At 34.2% G+C, this 12348-nt stretch overlaps 1 protein-coding gene across 1 annotated transcript in view; it reads left to right on the top strand.

Moving 5' to 3' along the window:
* Positions 1–12348, top strand: part of sgip1a (SH3GL interacting endocytic adaptor 1a) — a 64132-nt gene that overhangs the window by 31001 nt on the left and 20783 nt on the right. Inside the window, exons 3-10 of the mRNA XM_088928259.1 lie at positions 598–661; positions 2111–2135; positions 3018–3074; positions 3241–3298; positions 3996–4177; positions 7166–7177; positions 11677–11701; positions 12002–12059. Of these exons, the coding sequence (XP_088784385.1) occupies positions 598–661; positions 2111–2135; positions 3018–3074; positions 3241–3298; positions 3996–4177; positions 7166–7177; positions 11677–11701; positions 12002–12059 (481 nt within the window). The remainder of the gene's footprint in view (positions 1–597; positions 662–2110; positions 2136–3017; positions 3075–3240; positions 3299–3995; positions 4178–7165; positions 7178–11676; positions 11702–12001; positions 12060–12348) is intronic.

The following is a 12348-nucleotide window of genomic DNA, read 5'->3' as shown; positions in this document are numbered from 1 at the left end:
CTCAGGAAAGTCAGGTCATGAGGGTTAGGATTTTCAGTCTGGCACTAAATGTAGTTTAGGTGAAGATAATGAGGTATTAAGAATACAGATCCAAGTGGAAACTCATAATGTCTACGTGGCCAAAGTTCTAAATTGTCATTGCTTTTTATACAAGAAGCTATAATAAATTTGTAAATTTAAACACAGTTCCTAAATCTTTCCTTCAATGCACATTATTTATGTAAACATGCATACATATGTATAGATTGTAGTTTGTTTTTAATATGGGTAAAAATGAGGTTTTAGAACAGAGAAAAATAAATCAGATGCGCTTCAGTCTAACCAGTAGGATTCTTTTCGATTGATTGCTTCAATTGCTTGAAATCTAAAATACGTTTTTATTTATAGCCTCGCGTTTCAGTAAATAATAAATCAAACATTTTCCTTTGATGCAATGCCAATAGATCTTGGTTTCTGACACAGGTTTGCGTGCTTACAGAAAAGCTGAAAACAATGGTGTAGCAGTACATACAGTATACAGACAGTAACCCTTTGATGTCTGGCTATTTGATGTGTTCAGTTATGAAGTTGAATGGTATTTTTTTATTTGCTCCCCAGGATTGAAAAAGCGTACAAGAAAGGCCTTTGGCATACGGAAGAAAGAAAAGGACACTGATTCTACGTAAGTAAATTGGGTGGATCTGCCCACTTTGGCTCCTTTTGAAATGTCACATAGAAAAATCATGCCTGCACCTACAGTATTTAAAATAGATTTCTGAAAGGAAATAGTGGCCATGTGACAAAGACATTAAATTGAACATTTTCGGTCTTGGACAGAGAAGATTACAAATGGACTTAATGTGTGTATTCAAAATCCTCAAGGGCACTGACAAAGTTAACCCGACAGACTTCTTCAGAATTTGGAGGAACAGTGAAATCCAAACACATGGAAATACCATGGAAGTTCATTTAAAAAAAGAACAGGAAGCGCTTCTTTCCCCCTACAAAGTAGTGGGAGTGTAGAACAAGCTACCCAGCCATGTTGCTGAAGGCGATACCCTTGCTTCTTTCAAGAAACAGCTGGATGAGGTCCTCACATCAGTTAGCTATTAACTATTGCCAAGTGGACTCATTTTATTTGTAACACTTTGTACATCTGTTTTAATTCTATTCTCTCACTGTATGTATACAGAACATGAATACAGTATGCACAAGAAAGACATAGTTTGCATGGCTGATGCACCACATTTTTTTATACTTGTTCTGTACAGTATGTTATTTGTCTGTTTTGGGGTTTTTTTTGTCACAGAACTAGACATTTCATTTTGAAGTTGCTCGGATCAAAACAAGTAAAAGAAAAGAGTTTTGTGGGATGAGCTATTATTCCCTTTTCTTCAACTTTATCAAGCTATTTAGAAGCTATTTATTGTCAGTGAAAAAATGATATAGCATATACTGTATAATAATGAATAGTGATGGAATTCCTTTCTATCAGGCTGCTAACATTAAGTACTGAACAAACTTTAAGTGAATTCTAAGGAAAAAGGACATTGTCCCAAATAACAGTGCTACTACTTCACTATCAGTGCTGATTAATACAAATTCAAGCAATTATAACTATTCTAGGGAGATTATTTCTTAACTTTTTCTGAATGCTTATCAACAATGATAATCAACCAGAATTTGTGGATATTGATATTTACATATTACATTTTAAGTAAAATATACAGTAAGTCAGTTTTCTGAATCAGACCCTGTCCCTAGAGCTATAGCATGGGAACTCAACAGCAGAAAACTATGAAGTCAACCATCAACAGTAGACTTTCACTTAAACATGAATGAAAAACTACATTGTTTACAGTATGTTATCAATCCGGTTAGTTTGTGGCTTTGTATTGAGTCTTGTTCTATTGTTTTTTTTTTTGTTTTGTTTGAGCTTTGCAAGTTATTTCAGTTAGAATTTTGGTTAATCATGCCTCTACATTGCATATGCACTATTATGCACTATATGTAGTATTAAGACTTCTCAGTTAAAACAGCACATTTGTGTTTAAATCTATTCAGACCACTAAAAGCCCACATAACTCATATCCTATCTTTTCATAATATTAATGTTTTTTTTCTTTTATAGAGGATCACCAGACAGAGATGGAAGTGTAAGTATTATATTCTAATATTAATTAGGCATTTAAACATTCTTTGTGAGTTTTATTGCTGATTATAATGTGCACAGTTTTCAGGAAGAAAATAAGGACTTAAAGTTGTCAAGGATAACATGAGAGTAGCATTACCCCCTTCAAGCCTAATCTCATCAGAGAGACTGAACAACACTGGGCCTGGTCAGTATTCAGTACTCTCGGTCTCAGTACTGAGTTGGGAGACCTCCAGGGAAAATCAGAATGCAGTAGTAAGTGTTTGTTGGTGCGCTAATAGGTGACGCACTTTTCTCTGGACCAGAACTTAGCCCAAAACACAATTCTCCATTGTGAATAAGGAAAGCATGCTGTAGGGGTACTTCAGATGAGATGTTCATTCAAGTTCCTGACTATTTGGTCAGGAAGATCACACGGCAATGTATGTTCAAGCAAGGTTAGTTAACCCCAATGTCCTAGCTGAATTCCCCATTGGACTTGCACATTCTGACCTACCTGTAAGTCAATTGGTGAGTAATTTCTTAGTTCTGCACATGTTCACTGCTTTTGTGTCATGGGCTTGCTGGTGCATAATGGCTGCCACGTGTCTCCCAGGTGGGTGCTGCACCTAAGCGGAAAGAAGTGGCTCCCTATATATGTAAATTGCTTTGAGATCCTTTATTAATGTGATGAATTATACTAACAAACTAGCATAATTTCTGGCGTAAATCAATGTGACTGGGGGGGACCTGGGGAATAAATACGATCTGAATCTCAATGAGCTAGCAAAATAAATATTCTACATGCACTTTTTGAAATGAACAATAAACAGGTACCATTCCGTATGCAATCAGGGACCACTTAGTATGATAAGTTTCTAAACCAATCATTCCATGTCAAATGCAGAAAAAGACAAATGGAGCTCCCAATGGATTTTATGCAGAGATTGACTGGGAGCGATATGTAAGTACTCATCACCTTTTATTATTATTATTATTATTATTATTATTATTATTATTACTGTTGTTGTCCTTGTTGTTGTTATATTTTGCAGGCTATACAAACCTGTTCTTTCTGAAAAGATGTAGCGGTTTACTCTCTCCATTCCTTAAATGTTATTTCATTTCAGAATTCCCCTGAAGTTGATGATGAGGGATACAGTATTAGACCAGAGGATGATGCAGGAAATATCCTTAATGTTGCTGCCTTCAAAGATGACTAGAGTGCATTATCTGGAAAAGATGTGTTTTGTTTTTAGTTTATCATTTTATCTTTTACGAGACAGTGAAGGACTCTGAGAGGCAGTAACTTAAAATGTGGGGACTAGGGGGAGGTAGGTTGGAGGTAGGTTGGAGGTAGAAGTTTTGCTTCTTGCTGCCTCTTATCCATGGAGGACATACAGAAGAGAAGCACTACTGGTCAAATTCTGTGGGTGAAGCCAGTTGGCAGGTTGATGACATTTGAAGGTGCCAGTTTATTACAGTGTCCCAAAGAGTAGTGTGGGCTGTAGTAGGAGGGTAAGATCTGGATAAGATCAGACTTGATTCTTCAAAAAAAAACAAATACTTGAGTCTGAATACAAACTGTGCAAATGTTTTCACCTACTTGAATATTCAATACTAGGTTATTGCTTAAGTCATGGATTGCAAATTTGTCATGGAAGATGTCATAGTTACATACAGTTATCTATAAATATGGTAAAAAGGTTATATGTACAGTAGGTTCGTTTTATAGGGAATATAAAGTAGTGGATTTAGTATATAGTATATAGAGTAGAACTCTGCTGCAGAAACTCTAGCTTTCCAATTCAGTCTATATTTTATAGGACCAGTCTCTATATTTATTTTTGGATTTTTTTTCGCTATTTCCTTAACTAAGATTCACCCACCACCAAAGGGAAACACTTCTTCTCCTCCAGTGAGTCAGAAGAGGAGGAAGATCACAGGAAAAAGTTTAAGATTAAGATCAAACCTTTGCAAGCTAAAGACACCTTAAACAATACCGCAGCTTCAGTAGATGAACTAAAAGCATCCATAGGCAACATAGCCCTGTCTCCCTCTCCGGTGGTGAGTTTCTTCATTTTCTATAAATATACAATCATTTCATATTTTTAATTCAACTTTTGTCACAATTTACCTGAAAGCCATGGGCAACATTCGGGTAATTTTAAGTCTGAGTTTCAATTCTTGTCATTCATTGTGGTCTTCTCTTAATTAATGGGTTTTATTAACAGAATCAATTGAAGCAAGAGTTTTGGAATCTGCTATTAGGCACAAAGGAATGGAAGGATAGTATTAAATATTATTCATTTGAAGAGGTCTGAAATTTGAGAAATCTGGAAACTAAGCAATTCACAGTAAAGCTCTATGAACTACAGCTGCAGCTTTACAGCCTTTTGGTTACAGAAAACACAGACATCTCAAACTGGTCAGACTTAAATTAACACATTGAAAAGGTGATATAAAACAAAATATATAAACACACATGATATTGAAAGCCACAGACAAGGTTAATTTGAGATGTTTTAATAATGTTGGTACTGTCACTTCATGTATTGTAAATTCATGGTATTATATACAGTAATGCCATCTGACAGATATTTTCTTTTTGCTTGTTACTACAAGTTTTTTACTTCATTCTTGACAAACACATTTTGAGACTTTGAAATGAGCAGAGACAGACTCATATCATGCTCCTTCATTAAAGTGACACACAGGCTTTCAGTTTTATTTTGATTGCCTTTGATTTATTACTTAAAGTCAAAACTGACAATAAAACTGAAACATCCATTATATTTATTATAATAATAATATATAATATATATTATAATATATATAATAATTGACTTGATGCATCTGTTCATGTAGTTCTGAGTGATTCATGTTGCTTTGTTTGTGTGCTGATTTTATAAGATCATCCACAAATGGAAAAAAATTAAATGAAATGCAGCAGAAGCCACACTTTTTGTAGACATGGTCACTGTTACTCTAAAATCAATTAAGAAAAATCTAGACTTCCTCCCACATGCACTGATGAAAACTCATCCATATGTCACTTCCTTTTATCAAGAAAAGCTTTACTGTACAGAGCATCATGCCTGAGGCACACTAGATTCTTACAAGAAAACACACGTCAGCATACGCATTGTCACATACATGCACTGTCGTTGTGAATGTCAATACATGACACAGCAGTCATGCAGATTGAAATGTAAGATGTTGACATTTCAGCTGGAATCACAATGCAGGTACTTTCTGCTCAATGCATAGACAAATCCGAAGTAGCACTGCTAGAATTAATCCTTGATTTTTGGCAGGATTTTGTATAACATTTTCGGTGTAATAGTAGTAAAATTAGCCTACTATTGGTGCAGATAAAAATTCTGTTTCAGTTTTATGACAATGCAATAATGGCATGTTGTAAGGAAATCATCAAATTCTATAATGCACTGGTTTAAGCAGGCACTCGTTAACGGTTAATTTATTAACAAAGGAAATCCCATGCAATTAAGCCACCATCTGGTTCATGTATGTGTCCGCATTATAGGAGTCCTCCATATAGCTGTTGAAGATTGAAACGGAGCACCTCTGTTTCAAAATGTAATTTTGTGGCCTAACAAGGAAACCATTTTCTTTTCAGACGTTTTCTCTGAAATGCATGGACAGATTTAGAAAGTGTTTCCATATGAATTTCCAGCTGTTACCTTAGTAAGTAGGCAATAAGATGCATTAATGATTTAAGTAATCTAAAACAGGAAGCTTTTAAAATGTATTTAGATTCAGATAGTGTCCTTCCCCCTGGACTGATTAATTTCCCAAATCCTCAGTGTTGTTGAAAGCAAATACGTGGTGTTGAAGAATAAGGGTGTGTGCTTTCATTGCTGTTCAGGTAATTAAAATTAAATAAATACAATGTGTTATGAGCTAGTTCAAAGAAATGAAAACACAAAGTAACAAAACACAAAGGATTTTGAAGCGCTGACATAAATAACACCAGAAAACATCAATGAAAACAAATATTAGTGTCCAGAGATTTTTTCCAATTGTTGTTTGCATTAAATAAAGAAATGTCTAACTGTCATTTGTAACTTATGACATTTCTGTATGAATTATACATTAGTAGCATTTCTTTCTACTCCATGGCAAATGTTGCCACAGCAACATGTCTTTGCCAAGTGGTAACCATAGCTACAGATTGACCATGAAATGTATTTGGAAGAATGGAAGCTGGAGCAAAGGTTAACAGGGTTCTAAACTACAGAACAATAGGGCTTCCCACTCTCCATCTCTGCTTCACTTGGAGTTGAATAGTTTGTTAAATTACTTCAGAAAATACAAAACCTAAATGTAGAAAAATTCATTCAATATTTTAGCTGTGTTGGTGTCTGTTTCTAAAGAAATTGCCATACATTGTAAAGTATTGATTTATAACAAGTGGTGTTGGTCTCCAGTAATGGAGAAATGTACTGTAAATAAAAGTTGAATCTTTTTTGTATTTTGACTCAAAATAAAAATGCGTATGTAGGTTATGTGTAGGTATGTGCAGACATGGGAATAAAAAAATCAATTTAAATGTCCTCTTCTTCATTGTTTATGCCTTATCGAATATACTGTATACTGTTCATCTACAGTACAGTACATCCATACTTGATTATCATGCTTTGCCTCATTTACTCTTCATCTATTCTGATCATTTTGAAATTATTTTTAATCTCTGATCTAAATTCTGTTTTTAGACATTTCTGTTTCACATTTGGGGTCTTCAATGGCCGGTTTAAATATTCAGGTGCTTCAGATCCAGGAAACATTTAATTTTTAAATTAAGAAAAGAAAGACCTGTAATTAATCAGATCAAGCAGACACACAGAATTGAGGCTCCAGAACTGAGGGCCCATATTACATATCTTAAGGTGCTCTGCAAAGCTCATGAGCCTTTTAAAAAAACTATGCCAGCATGGTTTCCATTTTTTCATACAGTGTTAGTATTGTAGTCTTGTAAATTAACCTAACATAGTATTTGCTATTTACTCTCTCTCTCAACTTTGGCTTCTATAGAGGAGAAGTCCGGTAAGCTTGTATTTCATCTTCTACTATTCAAATTAAATGATCTGAACGGTTTCCATGCATGTAAGATGACTGCATGTGTGCATGTAACCTCTTCCCACTGGTGCCTACAGAAAAATAAAATCCACAGTACCACTGTATTTTTTTTACATCTCATCCTAGTCGGCCCCTGATGATCTGTGTTTAACCATTGTAAAACCCTGAAATCCATATCTTTTTTCTGAAACGTTTTTGAAAACAATTTATGATGATATTCTTAGGGCTCAAGCCCTAAGAATTTAAAAAATAATAATAGAATAATAGGTAGCAAAAAAATAAGAGAAATATGTAGATTTCAGTCACTTACAGAATTAAAAAAAATAAAATGAGTTTTCACACTTGCCTAAGGACAAACTTTTTTATCCAAAGGATTAAAAAACTATGACTGCCACAAAACTGTGTCTGGATTGATATGAAAACTGCAAGCTGTGTGGTTGTGATGGATACATAACAATTACAGAGAAAATCTTTTGTGGTGTAACAGAATCCAAAAACATTGCTTACAACTTGTACTTTAATTACTGTAGACACTTGCTATTAGACTGTTAATGAAATCCTCAAAGCAACTATTGATCTTGAATCTTATTTATGGTAAATCTGTCTATAGCAGAGGTCCCCAATCCTGGTTCTGGAAAGCATGTGTGTCAGAAGGTTTTTTAGCTCACATTAAAGCTCACTTTATAGCACCAGCAACTGAAGATCTTGTAGAAGCTGTTTAACTGCTGCAATTTAGCTCATATTTAGCCAATTGAGCCTGTTAAGAGCCCAGAGCTGAGTACTTGCACATACTCCAGCTTTCCATAACCATGATTGCATGCCCTTGGTTTATAGTGTCATAAAACAAAAATATTTTAATTATTTACTTTTCTTACATCTTGACTTTAATTTCTCTATGTAAACGTTCTTCTTGAAATCTATAGTCTTGCTTGATCGTTTACTAAGATTTCTGGACTTTACACTGATGTTTACTGGACAGATTGTTGTTCCTATGTGGGCTGAACAGACTCAGTTTTAATTACATTTATGTTTTGGACCTGCTAATTTTAATCTGTCTAGTTTTAAATTAAAGTAGTATCTTATTGATTCCCTGACAAGTCTTATCTTGCTTTACAAACACCAGAACAGACTTTTCTTAGAACATCTACTAGACTGCATTACCATTTACAAAGTATAAAATCAAAATTAAGAAAAGAGTACTTTGATAATGTCTAATTAGCTTCAATTGCATGACGCTTTTAATGACCAATAATCCAAATAACTGGATTTAAGCTTTATTTAAACAATAAAACCATTTAGTTAAATAACAGCATCTGGTTCTTTTTATTGCATTTAATGGGGCTAAAAACACAAAGCATTTTAAAATGGCAAAGCTGTATGTCAACACTTGTCTTCTAGTTAATACAAGAACTACATACCAAGTGAAGGTTTTGCCTTCTCATTACACCTTTTCGATTTCTGGCCTGAAATGCTAAATTTTCTCTTTAGAAGAAATAAGATAAACAGCTCCCTTTTAAAAAGTCAGGACACCTGGGACAGACCCACAATACAAGACTTGGCAAAAATAAGACATAAGGTCAACCTATTACATTACATTGTCATAATCTTTTTCAAAGCATAAGAACTGTTTTACAACAGCCAATCTAGCCTATTTGGTTGTCATAAGTTCATCGATTTAAAGATGGCCTGCACCTGTTTCTTGAAAAACACCAGGTTATCTGCTTCAACATCATTGACAATCCTCTGTGTAGAAATGCCGCCTGATCTCAGTTCTAAATGCTCTTCCACAGGATACTCTGTTTTATGGTTCATCTATCAGGTCCATATAGTCTTCTGTGTTCAAGACTACAAAAGCTCCAATGCATGTGTAGGACATTCACTGAAGCCCTGGGCTGTTTCTGGAAGCTTTTCTCTAGACTGGTTCCAGAGCAGCAATTTTGATTGAGAAACTAATTAATTTTAAGCAGCTATTTTGTTTTGTGACCAAACTTGTACATAAAATTCAAAATTAAAGTCTTACTACTGAGTTGTACAATTTTAACACAACATCCTTGATTGAATTCTAGGCTTATTGCTATATATTCTAACATTGTTTGCATTGAACTGCTTCCCTACTTGGTCTAGAAGATATAAATGATGTGTCAACATAAGCACCTAAGTTCTTTTTCTATATCACCTCAAACATTTCACATTCTAGCTATTCATTTTATCAACTTGTATCTATACTTAATGTTTTTGCTGCCTGAGTGGTAATATTTTGCACGTGTTAATATTAAATGTTAAATACTACATTTAATATCATCTGTAAGGTGTTTGCTCCGTCTTGAATTTTGTTAAATATTTTTGAACTTCTACTTTTTCTGCTATTCCTGTCTGCAAAATTGACCAAGTTTACTAACTTCACCAGAATCTAGCTCACTGATATGAATTAGGAAGAACATGGCTTCAGATAGTTGTCCTACTCTACTATATACTGTACATCTCTTCCACAGCTTAGAAGTTAGGGAAACAGAGGAAAATAAATTACAGTTTCATACTATTTACATTTCTATATGTTAACTGACATTTCATCCAATCATCTTCTGAAGCTTACATGGTTGTACAAGAGATAAGCCTAAATTCAAGAAAAAAATAGTATTTTTATCATTATGTATTTTCAAGTTTTGCTAATGTGTTAATTTTCTAGAAAAAAAACTATAGAGGCTTCTTAGTTAATCTGTAAGATTTATATATATATAGTATCCTTATCAAATAAAACCTGTTTTGTAATGTTTGTTATACATGCACAGTAAGAGGAATGGAATGTTCAACATTTGTTTAATTAAAGGCACATTTTCATGAGGATCTGGAATTTTCATGTGACTGGCATTCATCTAGTAAGATAATCATCATTGCTTTTGTCCATAGAAATATTTTGTTCTTGTAGTATTATGGAGGGAAAATCTGTGACACATACAGTAGAAGTGGTGAATTTTCTGTTTACTGATTTGTCACTTTCTGACCAGGTGTCTCTTCTCTCTTCCTTTTTGCTGGTCACAGAGACGTAGTCCGGTAAGTAGTCTTAAATGGAACAAACAATAATCAAATGTGTAAATAAAACATTTTAAAGGTGTTTCTCAACTTGTCAGTTATTTTATAGTGAGGCTACAGAGTGTGATCATTTCATTTCACCCTCAACACAGCTGAATGCTGAAGCTATAGCATGGTTTTGTTACTTATCAAAATCTTACACCCTGTTAGATACGGTACATGCTATTTACATAATTTTACCCCATTAATGGAGAAGTCTTTGTAGCTTGAAATATGTATCACTCAAACACACAAAAAATAATATATATATTGCATTATATTGAAAGTATAATGTTCTCACACGTATACTGTATGTCTCATTTTCAGTGCAAAGCTCTGTTGTTTAAATGTGGGCATCATTATATGCACATTTGTTGCATATATTTCAGGGTATAAAGGTCAATTAACAACAAACCATTTAGTGGTTCAAAATTCAGATGAACAGTCATACTGCAGTAATGCTGAATGCACAGTTCTATCCTATCATACAGTTTGTGTGGGACTATATAAGTTTTACCAAAAGACAAACAACATCAGGGATCACCCCACCATGGTTGTCAGTATTAGAGAGGCTAGCTGCGCAAGACTGCATGTTCCCATTGACAAACCATTTATCTGCAGTCCCTCAATTAGACAGGCTTACTTGTTGTCGTCAAGGACAGTACCCTCCTCAGCCTGACAACACTTTTTATTGTACTGGCTGGTGTGTAATATGGAACTGGTGTGTCAGAACTTTTTTTTTGCTTCATTGGCCAGATTTGTCACCCCAGACTGCAGTAACTGATTAGATTTTAAATCCACTTGGATATTTATTGGATATATTTGTTCAATTTGTTCAAATTATACGGACATAATTTTCCTGAAAGGCATAGCATGCCAGCAATTACAATGTTGTATTAGAAATTAATACAATTATTTATACAACTTCCGCAACCTGAAATACTCTACAATTTGGTACTGCACATTATTATAGCTGTAAACTATACACAGCACTCACTCAAATTCTGATAAATTATTTTGGGGGTTTGTTTTCATATGATTTTGTTTCATATCACTTAAGCGCATGAAAATTTTGCATCAGTATTTTTTCAGATTTTTTTTTTAATAGAACAAAACTTGGTTTTGTTCATAGATCAGTCATCGCTGGTGGAAACGCTAATCACAACTTTATAGTCGAATATTAGCGACGTCAACATGTGACCTTTAAAGTTCTGTGGATTCCTTTTATGTGACGCAAATGGAGACATTTGATATTTCTGTGTAAAAATTCTTTCTTGACTTTACTAGCCCAGAGGTTAAGTGCAGTACCTGAACAGGCTTGGTGTGTCTAATAGATTTTATTACATTGTCTTACATTGTCCCTTACATTTGTTTTTGTTTTTGTTTTTTATTTGCAGGGTCTGATAAAAAGAAACCTATCTAGTAAGTATTGCATTCGGTAAACTTAAAAGATCTACATGTTTGGAGGTTACACAAGTGACAATTTGAGAATTCCTCCAAGGAGGGGGGATTCAAGATTTAATTTTAATTAAGTTTATAGAATCACTGTAGTTAAGACACATTTAGTATTATATTTATTTATGAAGCTGAAATTCCAATATTTTAATTGATATTTTTAGATGTCAACATTATGTTAACATTATGAAGTAATATGCATTAAATATTACATCTGGCATTAAATAATATATGAATATTAAGATTATATTAATATCTCCCTAATAGGTGAAGAAATAGCAAGGCCACGGCGTTCCACTCCTACTCCCGTTCCAGAGCCTACAAAGTTAGTATTATTTGTTTTTGTAAGGAAGTGGCAGTGTGCTGTGATCTGTGATTTATGTCTCAAATTGCATACAATTGCACTGGTGTAAAAATTACACTGTGCAAGTTTTACAGTTGGTAGAACTACTGTGGTAATTGCATATAAAAGGTGAAGAGTTACAGTTGAAGTGGTAGCAATGTGTTAATAGATGAAGTTGGACAGGTTGGAAGACAAATTCCACCATCTGTCTACAATTCTCCACTGTGTTGTGTTCAGTCACCACAGCGTTCGTAAAGTAGCTGCAAGCAGA

The sequence above is a fragment of the Atractosteus spatula genome, chromosome 11, assembly GCF_055471065.1.
Source record: "Atractosteus spatula isolate fAtrSpa1 chromosome 11, fAtrSpa1.hap1, whole genome shotgun sequence".
NCBI lineage: Eukaryota > Metazoa > Chordata > Actinopteri > Semionotiformes > Lepisosteidae > Atractosteus > Atractosteus spatula.
This window is presented reverse-complemented; position numbering and strand designations above follow the sequence as displayed.